The 16,635-nt window shown below is 48.7% G+C and overlaps 1 protein-coding gene across 1 annotated transcript in view; it reads right to left on the bottom strand.

Annotated features, from left to right (window-relative positions):
- The window catches only part of LOC100120465 (nephrin), a 324,223-nt gene that overhangs the window by 7,948 nt on the left and 299,640 nt on the right, over positions 1-16,635 (bottom strand). Inside the window, exon 12 of the mRNA XM_031929953.1 lies at positions 15,119-15,439. Within this exon, the coding sequence (XP_031785813.1) occupies positions 15,119-15,439 (321 nt within the window). The remainder of the gene's footprint in view (positions 1-15,118; positions 15,440-16,635) is intronic.

The following is a 16,635-nucleotide window of genomic DNA, read 5'->3' as shown; positions in this document are numbered from 1 at the left end:
AACAGTTGCAGGCGCGAGGCGCGCATTTCTGGAAGCCGGAAGAGGCTGCGGCAGAGCACGAGGCGATTCGCTCACCCTTCTATATACATCTATAATTACGTCGGCTGCAGCGAGCCCCTTAAGCGCCAAAGGCAATAGCGCCGGCGCGGTCGCGCACTTTTTCTCGGAATAATTAACAAAGCTGCTCCCTCTCCCCCTCTCTCTCTCTCTCTCTCTCTCTCTCGCTCGAATTTACGCGCTAAAGCAGGTGAACGACGCTGCCGTAATGCCGTATTTCGTTTTTCCTCCCTTTCTCTCGGCTTTTCCTTCCCCATACCGCGCGAGCCTCGAGTATAACCGTAGCTGTGTGCATGAGAGGAGGAGGTGGAGGAGGATGAAGGGGAATATAACGCCGCGCAAAATGCCGAGCGCGCGGCTTGACGAAAGGCCGACGTTTACGAGTGCGAGAGAGAGAGAGAGAGAGAGAGAGAGAGAGAGAGAGAGAGAGAGAGAGAGAGAGAGAGTATAGCTCTCCAGCGCGGGGCACCGAAAATATTTCACCGGAGTACAAGTGGCCTGCGCGCCCGCTCACGCGCGTATGCAGCCCATTAAAGGAACATTCTTTGCCACGGTCACCCGGCCGTAAAACCGGCCGAGCTGAGGACTATCTTCGCCGTAGCCCATATGCAATGCGAGACCGAGAGGAGTAAACGTAATACATGCGCGCGTGTAATACAACGCGTGTACACGGCCAGCGAGCACAGGACGCTGCACGTGCAGCTGACAAGGGCGGCAGCTGCAGCGCGTCGAGAGGAAGCCAGAGCGCACAGTTTCGGCGCGGAACGCGTAATGCCCGTAAAACCCGGGTTTAATCAGCCGACGTATAACCCGGCGCGGTCCACGATGCCGCAGAGCGACCCGAGAGAGAGGCTGCAGAGATGCGCTCATAATGTAACGTAAGGGCCATCTAGCGGGTAGCTCGCTTTCTACCGTTCCTGCCACGCGCGCGTCCCATATTCGAGCCAACAATGCGCGGCTTCCGTTCACTTTCTCTACACCGAGCTACCATTCGGCGCTGCGGCGGCCGCAACTTTACGCGTACACGTCCGCTTTTTGATGCGTGCCCACGGCTTTGTGTTTGCGCTGCTTATACGTAGGACATCCTCTTCGAATATTTTTGTCGATTGGATCCACGCATTTTTTTCTTATACAGCATTATACACTGCTAGTTCTATAAACAGCTCTCACACTTTCAGCGGCCGCGCACACAGCAATCGCGCTTCATTTTTGGCAACAGCCCTATACATACATACTCTGTGTACACTGTACACATATCTGGTATACGCGCAAGTATGTGGGCACACGCAAGGGGCTTGCTTGCGTCGAGCATGTGGCACGTATAGCCGTATACGCTGTGTATATACTGCGAAGCGGAAACGCGCGACAAGCGTTGAGCGCGCTCTTGATAAGCATCTTCGCTGATGACGTATACAAACGGCCCCCGGCCTGATTCCTATCGCCGCGCGGATCCGCCGTTTAAGGCCTCGTGAAGCGAGGAATTATGCTTCGTTACACATCTGATTCTACTTCGAAGCTCCTCCCCCTCCCCGACGGCAACGCGTAGAAAGATTTTTCATTTTATTCGCCCAGCGGTATAAGCGCGAGCATTATCTGCAGGATTAAAAAACAAAAATATACAATATATACTCTACTTGCCAATCGACTAGGCGATATAAATTTGCATTTACATTCCGGCGGAATGGATGGACTTTGAGCGCTTCCGATACAGAGGCGCGCGCGCTTTATGAAAGTTTTATTGCTCTCTTTGACCATTCCGATATTGCCTGCGTGTGCTGTATATCGATTCGAAAATAAAAAAACAAAGACCGAAGGCTAGTCGAAAAGCCGAAACATCATTGCCCAGGAGCGTTCTGTATATGGATTCGTGTGGAGCACTAGCAAGGAACAATTACGAATGCCATTGTAGTGCCTCATTTTCACGCGTTATGGAGCCTGGCAAACTATTTCAAGTATTGCTGAATCGTTCACTGGTTCCGTCGTTTCGCAGCTCTCTCTCTCTCTCTCTCTCTCTCTCTCTCTCTCTCTCTATCTCTCTCCCTCTTCTTGAGGGAATGCAACTTTAATCGAGTTGCCTCGGCCTGAGCACCGCATCTCGAAGACGAGTTGGTAAAGATAAACAATTCCAAGTATTGATCTCAATCAAGCTTCGCTAATTAGTTTTAATTGAAAAGCCCTAAGCCGTTGGATCGTTTCTGATACTGAGCACTATAATTAATTCTGATAGTCTCGCTCTCTCCTTCTCGCTTTAAGAAGTTTATAGAATCTTGAGCTCAGTCTCAGATACGCCACAATAATCGCGCTCGAAAGCTCTCCTTCTTTGTGGAAAGCTCACGCTCTTAGGCGGCTTGGCTCGTCGCCTCCAGTTCGCCAAGAGAAATCTTGTATAGTTCTTGCCCAACGAGACTCGCGACTATCGCATCCGTTGTTGCCGCGAATTAGTCGCAGAGACTGTAAAATGAATTAAATTAAATTTCCTCGTGAAAATTTAGCCAGTTGAAAGAGAAAAGAAGCCGAGAAGGGGGAAGGCAGTGAGCCGGCGTGAGCGGCAGCACAAAGCAGAGCGCGCACATGGTAAATTAAAGATTAACCATAATGAAAGGCGATCGCCGCCAAGCTCGGGGCAAACAAGGCGAAAGTTTACAACAGTACCTTTGGGCATAGCGGAAGGTAAGCAAGGTCGAAACGGATACGCGAACGAATAAGGAGAGCTGCGGAGCGGAAGCCAGTTTCTCGGCGAGGACGACGAAGCGCGCGCGCGGCGCGGAGGGACGTATATGTATAGGAGCTGATATATACAGGCAAGAGAGCAGTTCTGCTTTAGATTCTGGAGTCGTGTTTCGGGTCCTCCGTGATTGTAAGCCAAGATAAATATCTTGGCTAATTCAGAGCGGGGCTTCCGCAACTGAAGTTTCGTTCGGCGCCCCTGAGTAGCGCGCGCGCAAGGCTGTGACTAAACTAGGAACTATATGCGCGATTTGAATTGAACTTTAAATTAAATAACGCGCGCTCCAGCATCCTCTCCCCCCCTTCTCTCTTGCACGCGCTTTGCGTCTTAAAATCTATTTAATTAGCGCTTGTGAAGGATATTACGAGGATGCGATGGGCTTCGTCAAGAGTTTTACGATGAGAATGAGTGAAAAGTGAAAGTACGATGACCTCACGATTCTCTCAATCGCCGTAATCCAGCCATACGCATCAACTTTTTCTATAGCCTCTATACGCTACAGAGCTTCTGCCTACCAGAGCTTTCAGCCGTAAACGAATCTCCGTATGTGTCGGTAAAACTAGTGGATCGCATTCAACTATATCAATAGCAAATTGGCTCGGCGCTGCTCGACTTTGAACACTCGTCAAAAGCAAACGCACATTTTCAACTATGCTCACATGCATAAGTGATGTGATTTTGCACGCGAAGCCAGAACAAAAGTTAAGCAGCCATAATAGCTGCGCACACTCGATTATTAGCACGAATTCGGAGCATTATTATTACGTTACTCGTCTCAGTCTCATCAGTGAGTTCCAAATTCGCTGCTTACATAGTTGTACCTTTCATATACGAAGCTAGAAAACATGAAACTCGTGATTCAATTTAATTCTCGCGCGTCTAATTTATCGGTATCGAAATTTGCGCATGGCTGCGTGCGTATAAGAGCGTCGAGAGCGTCTGCATACTTTTTGTCCCCTGAGTTGAGCCGCAACGCTTAGCCATTCGATTTCGAGCTAAGCTCTTGATTCCAAGCTTACGTGATGTAATTTTTATCTGAAATCTTTCGGGGATTACGCGAGATACTTGCGTTAAAAATTTCCAGCAGCAAACCTTATGTATGATAAAACAATTACGAAGATAAAAAGTGAAGGTTGAAGACAAGCGCGGAATGGCTATAACACCGACGTTTTTATTCTGTCTCTTCTTAGGTGAAATTGGTCGTAAACCAGAGGGACGTATGCAGCGGCATCGTAAAATCTCTATTAAAGGGAGGGGGAAGAAAGAGAGAGCTTTTTTAGTTCACCAAACGGCTTTGATTGCCATTAATTCGATCTGGCGAAACTCGTTACTGCGGATCCGGGCTTCGACGAAGGCGGACGATTTTGGCCGACTTCAGAGTCGACGAAATCCCACTTTAGGAGTCCTCGAGATCCGACCAACCTCACTTGAATTAATTTCGCTTGGATTCGAACAATCGTCGAAGCGGTATAGGAAGCTAGACGAAACGTCATAATTTCCGAGTTACGCTATATGAATTTCACAATGTGTGCGATCTCGTCGGCCGGCTTACTTTCGAGCAAATACTTCATTAAAATAGTTCATTTTTAATCTCGCCTGTTTGCAATTAGTGTGCTTATAGTACGTAGCGAACTTTTCATACCAACATTGTTTGACATCACGATGAAACTCGTTCAATCAAAAACTTTTATCCGCAGAAATCTATGTGATTCCGCTGCAGATCAGCGGAAGTTCTTTCATTTATCGAAATTTTGAACCGCACAGCGAAACGCGCTCATGTACGCAACCAATTAGCGCCTCCTGAGTTTCATGCATCCGACTAGCCGTACTTTCCTGAATTACAATCGTGAAAAGAGCATGATCTCTCTCCCTCTCTCCCTCTCTCTCTTTCTTTCTGGGCAGTTTCCACGAATCCTATTCGGACTTGCACCAATAGCGGTAGTAGTCGAACGGCTTATTTCAGGATCCTCTTTTGCAGCGTATGTGATGCACGTAGTACTATAGCGCTCGCGAATCGGGTAGACCACGACGGTCACTAGCGACAACTTATCGCACGAGCTTGGTTTTCGGTCAAATAAACGTTCAAATGAAGCTAACCGATGCTAGAGCGAGAGAGTCTCCACCTCGCTTTCTCTTTAATTGCAACAGCCGCCCGTGGTACCGTAGCATTTTCAAGAGAGAGAGAGAGAGAGAGAGAGAGAGAGAGAGAGAGAGAGAGAGAGGTCCGTCGGTCTATTGATTGGTCGCAGCGATTACGGCACTTGCTGTGGACCTTTGCTGTCCGACGAGGCTTTCTTTATTGCGCGCGCGCCGCGAGCTGCCCTTTATCGTTCATCTACTAAAGTCGCATCCAGGAGCAATTACTGCTGCAATCTTCCGAGCTGTGGGAGCGAGAGAAATCGATGAGAGAGCGAAGATAGCGAGAGAGAGAGAGAGAGAGAGCCGGAACGAGCTGCGCAGAGATATAAAAAGTCGGACGGTCTAGGGATGGTTGGGCGACGTGTAACACCGTCGCGATTGGTGGTGCAAAAAAGGTCAATATTTGCCGGTTTTAAAAGTTTTTCCTGAAATTCGCGGACAGAGTTTTTTCCGGCGATTTTTCAACGGTCAATTGAAAAGTGAGAGAGAGTGCAAGGTAAACAAAAATCGTTTTGGCCTGACTCTTTGAGATCGAAAGTTGCGGCGTGTATTTGCGAAAAAATTGTACCCGGATGGGTACACTTTTTTCGGGTGCATATGGGGAATTCTACGGGAAAAATGCTCTTTTCTAGTTGGAGAAACCGAAAAAGACAAATGTTGGGGCACGCGCCCGCAACTTTTTTTTCTTATTGTACATGTTTAGAACAATGCAAAACCACGTTCCAACACCGAAAAAGTGCCTTGTGACACTGTTTTATATGCCCCTCAAATTCGTCGAAAAATAGCCATTGTTCAACGGCATGTAAACCGGCCGGTAATTGAAACTTTGAATTCCGGAAGCGGGCGCCATGACACTGCCAACTCCGGCCCGATTGTTAACTGGGGTTACGGACGCGCATGCGCCACGCGAATCGTTTGGGCTCGTTCGCAGAGCGCGTAAATATATTTGAACCGTGTAATTCGTAATTCGCGCAGGTCTCGTTTGTTTGAAATTGTCATCCTCAATTTTAATAAAGTTTTTGCAATATTCAAATAATTGCGTCTGCGTCAAACTTGCTGACTCCTTGGTTGCTAGCATCTTACCCATCACCTTAGATACTCCTATGAATCGCAAATGGATGCCAAAAGCTGATACTACAACTTGGACTCATTTGCAATTCATTTCCGAGTAAGAATAATTCATAAACCAGGAAAGAGCATTTTTCCCATAGAATTCTCCATATACCTACATACATAGAGTTGAATAGGCTTGCACTAAATACGCTATAGTGTGACAGTGCGGCTTTTGAAAGGAGATCCTGTTTGGCAACTATCCGAACGTTCCTCCCTTTGGCCAATATTGTGGTTACACACACGCACAGAGGAGGTCAACCTCGAACATACGACATCGATAAAATTCGCATCGTCGGTGCAAGCAAATCCGATGAATTTCGAACATATCACTGCTTCGAAAACAAAAAAGCATCGCCTGACCATACCCGGCCATTTCTACTGGCGCGTCGTCTCAGCGTTTTTCCGTAGAAATAAAGCGAGCGAACATAGTAGTCGGCGGCGGGTGCGGCAACAGAAATCGTGAAATCCCGCATAAGATCGCCCAGTTCCGTCATCCCTGGCGGTGGAAAGCAGGAGAGAGAGAGAGAGAGAGAGAGAGAGAGAGAGAGAGAGAGAGAGAGAGAGAGAGTCCAAGGCTCCCGCAGCATGCGATCGCCGGCTTTTAACGAGACCTCGTAAATACGAATCTTGGATATAGTCTTGGCTACGATAATCCGCTTATCTAACCCGCTCGATTGCCTCTCTAACCGCTCGCTGATGATTGAAGGAGGACGGGAGCGCGCTCAGATAGGGCTTACCCCGCACGCACGGACACACGTGGATGTACACATGCATGTATACATACAACGCAGGACGCGAGAACGGCCAGACAGAGAGCGAGATATGTGGGCAGAAAGACGTTCCCTTCCCCTCTCCTCCCCCCTCTTTCTCTCTCTCTCTCTCTCTCTCTCTCTCTCTCTCTCTCTCTCTCCTCGGGACCCGACTATCGCGCAATTATTATACAACCCGCACATAGCGCCGCTACGTCTCAATTGTCCGCTATCAGCCGGCCGCAATCTCTCAAACACGGATCGAACCGCTGGAAAGAGAGGGGGTGAGATGTGTACATATGTATATACGGGGTTGGCAGCAGATAGCGCAACGCCGGCTGGAAGTTCGAGAGCTGCTCGACGTTTCGCCTTAATTCGAATTTCCGCGGGGCACCATTACCGAAATTATTTGGGATCCTGCGCCCGCCGCGAGAGACGGCACAAACCATAAACTAGAACGAGTCTGGCGTAGACTCTTCCACGCGCAAGCGAGCTAGCTGGGGTGTGCTTCCCTCCTCCTCCTCTACGTCTACCTCCGGGCGATGCGCTCGCAGGGATCCATTCACCGTTCTCTCTCTCTCTCTCTCTCTCTCTCTCTCTCTCTCACACACACCGCGCGCGTGTGCAACCTCGGTTTTCCCGGATTTTCCGTGCCTCTCTACAACGCACTGCACGTATTTACGCGCAGCAGCCCCCTGCGCGCTCATGTCAAAAGCTCTTTTGCCCAATTTGTTTCCTACACCCAATTTTTCGGAAACGCTCTTATTCGAATTTTAACGAGGTATTTTTCGCTCTAGGCTGACGCGAATGCGGTGATCGATTCTTCCTTGATTTGTAACTGATTTTGCGACAGCGCAGAGGGAGAGAGACAGAGCGCGCGAGAGGGCGCATATATAGAAGCGAAACCAAGCAGACAGCTGCATCGACGGGCGCTTATCTTAGTGCCACTTAGGGAAGTAAACAAATAAAGGCACGAAGACAGCGAATACGGGCGGCATATATATATAAAAGAAACTGCCAATACTTCCTCCTCCGTGATCTGTTTTTCCCGCGCGCTTTTTTTGCCATGTACGTATATATACATGCCAGAGCTGAGCGAGAGAGAAAGCAGTACGTAAATATCTTTCGCGATTCCCGTTCCTCTCAATTTTCATTCCTCGCTCAATTTCTCCGATATCCGCCGAAGAGAGATAGAGAGAGAGAGAGAGAGAGAGAGAGAGATAGAGAGAGATAGAGAGAGAGAGAGAGAGAGAGAGAGATAGAGAGAGAGAGAGAGAGAGAACTCCAGCCAGCGTATACACTGTGTATTTTCCCGCAAGAATGCGCGTATAATATGAAAATACGGCTGGGATGAACTTTTCCGCGGAACGCATGGAATCCGCGCGGATTCCTTTGTCTCCTCCTCGCCAACGCAGATTCAGTTCGAGAGCTCGCTTTATTTGTCGTCGAAACAATCGCTGATAATAATAATAGTGCACGCGCGTAAAGTGCATCTCTCCGAAATCAGTTTCCTATTTACGCGCGTATGTGTGTGTGGGCGCAGGTGAGAGAGAGAGAGAGAGAGAGGCGGGAGGGAACATCAAAAGCAGCCTGCAAGTTACGCATTTAGGGCTCACTGCACTCTTGACAACGCTGCGGGCCACTGGAATAGCCAGCCAATGACTCGGTTCGTATTCTCTGCGGCCCTTTCACGTATATTACGTACGCGCAACAAGCCACTCTCTTCCTCTCCTGTATCCTCATTCCTTCCGTTCTCCCGAGCGTGCTATGCAGTAGGCAAACAAAATAGAGCGTGCGCGCGCGTCCAATGACCGTCGACTCTGCCTCCGCACGAGAGAAGAAGGAATTTCAATCTGCGAAAGTAGCTTCCAAGTGTCCTTTGCCTATATTTCTCGTCCTCTTCCTTTGGTCTTTCAGCTCCTTTTTCTTCTTCTTTTTTTTTTGCAACGGGCAGCCGCACGCCGCCGTCGTAGCTTGAATTTCATTTCGATTTCGATGAGATCTCGCGGTGCCGACGAGGCACGCAGCAGCAGGCACAGCAAACGCTGATGTGTATAGATAGATAGATAGAGAGAGAGAGAGAGAGAGAGAGAGAGAGAGAGAGAGAGAGAGGAGGAAAAGTCTTGGGAAGACGTAAGTAGCGGGACGAGTTCTCTTTATTGAAAAGTAACTGTTTTATTTACGAACTTTTCGAGCGACTCTCGGGCTCCTCGCGAATGGGAAATATTAAATTGAGGAACGCGGGGCATACGGGCTTCTTGTCATATTGGCGTATCATATACGCACGTCGAATAACCGAGGGACTGCAGCGCTGTACAGTGCAATAATCGTTTAAACACGGACTGATAAGCCGGAGAGCGATGAATAACTCGCAGCCCCTGAAAAATTCACGTCTTGAATCACGCCGCTTGCATTGCTCAAAAAGAATTTCCGTAAAACGGCCGAAATTAAACTTCCGGAGCGTATGAAACTTCCACGCGAGAACTCCCACTAGCTCGTGTTACATATACTAATGCCAACACACACGTATAGCCAACAAACGTACAGGTCGGAAAGAGAAGCCGGCACGCGCAAGATCGGCCGTCATATCGATATAAACGATGGTTAAAGGCACAATAGAACGGCCGGTTATCTGGGCGCATGATGTATAACCAGAGCAGGGCCTCTCTCACTTATACTGTCTCTCCCTCCCCCGCCCTCTATCGCTTTCTTCCGCACCTATACCACTGCTCTCTCGTAGCAGCAGCGGAGCCCGGGGCTATAAAATACGCTGGCAAAGCGGCGCATTATACCGTCCGGTATAGACGGCCTCGAAAGTGGAATACCTAATATTTTTTTTTGTTCCCACGGCGCAGTGGGCGAATAAGGGGAGCAGTGATATCAACCGGGGAATTGATTACGCGTGTCACGCGGCGCGGCCCACCGGTGCCGGGATGAATAAAAAGACGAATGCGCAGAGCGTCGTGACGGGTTGCGAACGAGCTAGATGTGACGTGAATCAAATGACGAAGGCGAGAGAGAGAGAGGTCTGGAAAAAATGAGGGTCATAGCCGTGAGAGCATGGGGAGAAAAAGGTGCTCCGTAAATGAAATCGACCGGCCGGAACGTCGCGCCAGCGCTGATTTTGTTTCTTTTTATCTCTCTACGTGTATAATACAGCCAGGTTTCTATACAATATATACACACGAGTGCGCGCGTGTGCGTTTGAGATACATCCTCTCGACTCGCCGCACGTGTGTAGGCGTATATTCAGGCGATGCTCGACGTCGTAAAAATCGCGACCGGCAGTACAGCAGCGCGACGCATTCCAACGGCGTGGAGGGGTAGGGGGTGAACACGGAATTTTTCGGCAACGAGTATTCACGTTCTCGCGAGCCTGCGGAGCACTGCTGCTTCTCTCGCTCCCCCCGCGCGACATCGTCGTATTCGTCTTTTTTACGACCGCGCGCGCGTCCCTGTTTTTTGCCGTTTTATTTTTTCATTTTCGTCTTTGTTCCGCTCGCGCGCTCTCACTCTCGCGGCAGGCTTTACTGCTTTTTATTTGCGGCCTCGTTCGACTCGGCTCTTGCGCGCTGAGTGGCCGCCGCGCGCGTACACGACGGATGACAACGAAAAAATTTTCATGCAAATCTCCCGAGCGTCCCGCGACTGTTGCTCTGTGTATGCCTATACTATTATTGCTGGTTCCGCTGCGACCGCCGCTGTTCGCTGTTCTTGTTTCTTTTTTCGGAAATGAGGAATCGCGCGCAGCGTATAGGATATATTATTTCGACGTTCGTCCTGAAATAGCGATCGGAAACAGCAAAATGAGGCTGCATAAACGACGCGACGGGCCGGCTAATCGTTAAGCGAGCGGTGCATCTCCCTCTAATCGTCGCATCCACAGAGATAGTAACGAGCTCTATTAGCGCCCTACTCTCGCTGGAAGACCGACGACCTAATTATTTGGTATTTCCGAGATGTTAGCAATTTCCGCGAGTGACGTGTTTACTTCCGCCTCGCAGGAAATCGTTCGATCCGATAACGATTATACGCTGTATCCGAGTCCCGGCTTTTCTCTCTTCCTCCCCCTTCGCAGCCTCTCTCCGCTTGCCAATACAGCGCTCGCGCGCGCGCATCATCCTCCTGCGGCTCGTGTCGCAGTTCTCTGCGCACTGCCCAGCTCTCCCTTGCTAAAAATTCGATTCCGTGTCGATGGGCTTTTTGCGCTTGCGGCTGAAGCCGCTTTTTTCGCCCGCTTGTAGATTATGCGTGGATCGCTAATGCCCGTCCATCGCGACTCCACTTATAGCTCTGTCTGTGTGCGCGCTGTAGTCCATTTGATCGAGCGTGTAAACGAGGGCTGCTGGTCGATGATTCGCGATATTCTTCGACGCACGCTGGTGATTCGTTTCTCTGGAACATTTTACGTTCGGGTGTAATACGTATGCACATCAAGCATCGATACCTTGTCCCGTAGAATTATTACGAGCGTGTGCAGTATAACGAAGCAAAGCCACATAATATTTATCATCACACAATTAATTATGGATTTATTGTCGTGCGATTGAATAAACGGCAAACGTACGCGTATACGATGAATTTGCAAGTCTCGCGTGGAATCTTGACGCAGTTAACATTTCCGCAATATTTTTATCCATACATGAATGAATGTATGAAGCGAACTGAAGCTGAATATGAATTTTATTTCTCGCAAAGCAAATACGAAAACTGAAGCTTACAATTTTCGTGTACTCAACACTAAAGTCCGCGTAGTGCAGTATGAAGATTTCAACGTAAAAAAAAGACTTTGATTAACGATCCTTCTACTATAGTAAAGCACACAATCTTAACAATCCGCGGTAATTGTCACTGTCCCAAAAAAGAGTGCGCGATTCCAATCCAGCTCGTGAGCGCGCGTTTCCTCAAGAAAATTGAAAAGCTTAATGGAATGGAAAAAGCAATTAGCGAAACCCTCCTCGAGATTCCTATCATTAAATTGATAAACACAAAGCACGAAAAAGACTTCTTAATAGTCGTCCGCAAGCAGGCTGGCGCGGCGTTTGCGCTTGTATATGCGGGGCTCGCTTAATTGTATAATTCTTTAATTAAGCCCCGTCGTCCTCTATGCTGAAAAATCTATTTGCATGATTAACTGCGAGAGCAAGAGAGAGAGAGAGAGAGAGAGAGAGAGAGAGAGAGAGAGAGAGAGAGAGAGAGAGAGAGAGAAAGAGAGAGAGAAGCAAAGAAAAAGGTGACGAGGCGAAGCGCACCGGCAGAAAAGAAATTCGAAAAGACACGGCTGAGCCGTGAATGGAAAAAGGGGACTGAAGAAGCGAAAAAGATGGACACGCTATATACTGCAGTGGCAGGGGGGGGGGGGGGGGGGAGCGTGCGTTAAAAAGTCGGGAAAAGAATAGAAGATGAGCGGCGGCGAAATCATAATCTCTCGCTGGCTCGCGAGAGCAAGAATTTTTAACGAGCCCCGAATTAAGGAAAGCAATTACAGATAATGGCTCGCAGTTATACGCCCTTATGCCCCGCGGGCTGGAATGATAGAGACACCGCGAGAACGAGGAAGGAAAAGACTATATACGGCCGCTCGGGATTATGGTTATACGGCTGCGCACGCTGCCGTCTGTTTCGTAGGAATATCACGCGTGCATTATAGAATTGGATTTGGCGGCGGTGGCGACGATGGTATTAAGGGAAAAAGCTTGAATCATTGCTTCGTCTTTGGTATTCCGTTTGACGCGCTACTCTTGATATATTTTCAGAGTCTAGCCGTCAGGCATAGCGGACTGCGTATATGATTAATTTTCGAGCTCGTCGTACGCTAATGGCTGGAGAAAGACGGGGCATAGCCGGTATCCCGATGTCATCATCGTCTATCGTTTAATTCATGGCGCACAGAGGAAGGAAGCGCGCTCGCGGTTCCCGCGAATATGTACTCGCTATAAACGCATAGACGCGTACACGCTTGCAACGGATAAAGTGGACGCTAGGCAGGAAAGACGTACGAATGCGCTGAGCTTAAAAGCCAAGGCTGCAGGACAGAGAGAGAGAGAGAGAGAGAGAGAGAGAGAGAGAGAGAGAGAGAGAGAGAGAGAGAGAGAGAGAGAGAGAGAGAGAGAGAGGGTTTCCCCGGTCATTAAGCGGCCTCGGCACCTCTTTTCGCGACGCCGCTGCCGCTTCTCCTGCTCTCTTTTTGGACATTAAGCCGTTCCGGGCCACGTAATTTTCTCTCCTCCGGCCGACGCCGCGACACTTTACTCTGACTACTCCTGCATATTCGCCGACGGATTTTTTAGCTACTTAGTCTAGACGTGCTCGCTATCGTTAACTAACTTGGCTTAGAGCCTCGCGTCTTCCCTTTCTCCCTCTCAGTGTTTGCCACGACGTCATCATTTTTCGCGGTCCTCCTCTTGGAATGCCCGTTGACACTTACCGCAGGCCAACTTCTCGCTCGCCTCCGCTGTTCCCTTTTTTCTCTCTCTCTCTCTCTCGTGAAATCCCCGGACTTTTTTCAAAAGCTCCAACTCGTGGGCCTGCGCGTCTTTTGTGTACTGGCTCGGTTTTTCCTTTCGCAGTTACAGCCTGCAAGTGGGCGGCCTTTTTATTTCTACTGCTCCCGAGCCACTCGAGAAAGTGAGACGCAAGAAGCTGCCGTATAACGAGGAGTCTACATACTTTTGGCTGGGCTGCGATGCCCAAATTCCATAAGGCTGTTTATTATATAGCCTCGGAAATTCGTACAACGACCTGCGAATCTACAAGAGCAGGATTTTACAAGCCACTCAATTTTATTCTTTGTATGCATTTCGTCCAATTTGTTCATTGTGTAGATATTGTACAAGGGATGAAATTGATATAGAAATTAAACGATCGTTCTTATGGTCTTACGACGGCCTACCTCAATGCGTCGCTTTTAGAGTAACAGAGTAAAATACATTTATTCGAAACTTGTTAAAGTTAACTTTAAATTATCGGTTCCTGGACAAGTTTATTTTACTCTGATGAATAGGAAGCGACGATATGCGATTCCTTTGAAAACTCTTGAGGAAGTTTTTCTCATTACTTGTTTCGAGAGTCAGAATTAACGAGGACGGCTACAAACAGCTCGGAAAAAAGTGTCTACGACTTCCGGCCAGTATATAGCTTGAAAAGTAGTGTGTACACCTACTTACCGAGAACACGACGGTTTAATTCACGGCGCAACGACGGCCGACGATCACAGAAGTCAGAAAGAGAGCGAGAAGCACGGGTGAAAAAAAATAGTGAACATCGAGAGCCGCGCGCGCGATCGATCAGACGCTCGTCGCATTACGTCCCATCCCATTATACAAACTTCCCGCCCCGGCACTGATTACGAGGCGGCTACTTTGCCTTTTTCCGTCTCGAGCTTCTTTTCAGCGGCGGCGAGTCTGATTGCCGCGAGTGCACGCGGAAATTGGGGCCAAGCCAAAATCCATTTGGCCGAGTTTTCAGCGAACTTTGCCTCTCGTTTTATAGCCCACACACTCTCTCTCTCTCTCTCTTTCGAATGTTTCGAGCGGATATTGGAAACGCGAGCGCGTGTATGTACGAAATCACGGCGCGTAATTCGGCTCGAGGGATATCGCGGCTTTCAATTTTGACGTCCCAATTAAACGCCACTTTCCGCCGAGGTCCGCGAGCGCTTAATGATCGAGTGATTATAGCGGGGGAAAAAACGAGACGAGAAGGTCAAATAAATAAAGAGTCGAATTCTCGAATTTATAGAGCATTACGTGAATTAATCACGAAAACCCCTATGGAACTCTTTCGTCCGATGCTAAAACGCCGCGAGTGCGGAAACACGCGCGCCAGCTGCTTATCTCTCTTATAGTCTCTTGTGGCTGAGTAGTATGGAAGCTAGAGACGTGGGTACGTGTGCGCGCGCGCGTGTGTGTCTCGAGGGGTGGGCGGTGATCAGTCTTGCTTACCTAGACTGTCGGCGGCGTTGACAGCGCCCCCCTCCCCCCAACGAGCGACATTATACCAATGCTGCCGTTGCAGTTCGCGGGAGAGGAGAGCTGTCAATCCTTAAAATGGCGAACGCCTTCGCTAATCTCAAAGCGATCGAGGGGCGTTATCTTCTCGTCAATCGACCGCACATAGACGCTCGCTGCGCGCTCCTGAGATGTATAACGCAGGCTGAATATACGCTTTTCGCGGTATCGCCCTTTTGCAATCGTTATTATACGAGAGTTGAAATCAACGTGAAAAGCAAGGGTAGCCCTAGAGGGCCGATATAAGGACAACAAATATGTTTTTTCCAATTTTGCCATCGAACATATAAGTATAAAAAATTGAGAACAACGGATGAACTCACCAGTCCGCTTCTCAGCGTCGCGAAACGTCACCTCGCTCAGCACGACCGGCTGACTTCTGCCCTTGGCGTTGACGGCGTAGACGGCGACGTGCACGCCCGCGTCCACGGACGCCTGCAGTCCCGACAGCACGAACATCGGCTCGTCCTTCGCCGAAACATTGTAGAGCGGCCTGATGCTCGGCAAGGACTCCAGGTCGCCATGGTAAACCTCCAGCACGAACTCCTGGGGCAGTCCACCGTCGTAGCCCGCGTAGCACTTCACCTCGACGCTCGTGTACGTCTGATTCGCCAGGCTGCAGTTGCGCACCGGGTAGGGCTTGCCTGTTTGGAGGAAAATTCAACCGTGTAGTGTATAATATGAGTACACGTTCCACGCATACATGTATACACATAGACCCGAGCGCGCTAAACTCGAGCGGTGTAAAATAATTAACCTCACGCACGCAGCGACGCATAACAACGCTAGATTATACGTCGCCGCCACGCACGGACGCCGCATTGATTGTGTTCGAGCTGTCGCTGTACCGCTGCCATTGCCGCTACTGCAGACGGCTGAATTAACATCTTACTTCTTCTTTGTCGCTCGTTTATATTATATATATATATATAGACACACGCGCGCGCGCGCAGGGCTTAAGCGTCGCGCCTTTTGGCCGCGCGGGGGCGCGCACAAAAAAGTTTATATCAAGCATTCAGCGGCAATGCCTGCAGCTATTCGTTTTCTGCAGCCTTTAATTAAAGAATTTTCCAATCAAGTCGCACAAAGTCGCCAGTTATTTGGTTCGCACGCGCGGAAGGGAGAGAGCGAGTGCGGTATATATATATATATATATATATATATATATATATATATATACATACATATACACACATATATATATATATATATATATATATATATATATATATATATATATATATATATGTGTGTGTGTGTGTGTGTGTATGTACGCGGCCGAGTGATTAAGTTCGCGCTAGCTGCAGCGCGATATTTGCATAAATATCGATTATTTTCAGAGACGCGAGGCGTGAAAAAGGCGCCGATACGTATATATACGTAACCACGGGACGCACAATAAATTTCAATTAAGGCAGCGCGCGCTTTCTGGGGCGTAAACTTCCGCCGAGTCGTCGGTACATAAATTTGCAGAAATTAATCGCTCGCCGCGCTATATATACGTCCGTACACGCGATGAAGCTATATATATATATATATATATATATATATATATATATATATATATATATATATAATATAGATATAGTCCCTTCGATCTGTTGATTAAATCAAGAATATATCAATTCGAGTGGATTCCGGCAAGTCAATCGAGGCGTCAGCTCATCTAGTGATATTTGTATTCGGTAAGGGGGAAATCGATCTAACGAGCGCGCGAATGGAGTAATTACGCGACTATTTGCTTATCGCGCTGAATCGCGAAGAGAGATCGGCGCGAGTCACATATATCCGAGAGCAAGATGCAAACTCGCTCGCGCTGCAGTCTCGAATGCAGCAGCCG

The sequence above is a fragment of the Nasonia vitripennis genome, chromosome 4 (assembly GCF_009193385.2).
Source record: "Nasonia vitripennis strain AsymCx chromosome 4, Nvit_psr_1.1, whole genome shotgun sequence".
Taxonomy (NCBI): Eukaryota; Metazoa; Arthropoda; class Insecta; order Hymenoptera; family Pteromalidae; genus Nasonia; species Nasonia vitripennis.
Note: the sequence above shows the minus strand (reverse complement) of the source record. Positions and strands in the feature narration are given on the sequence as shown.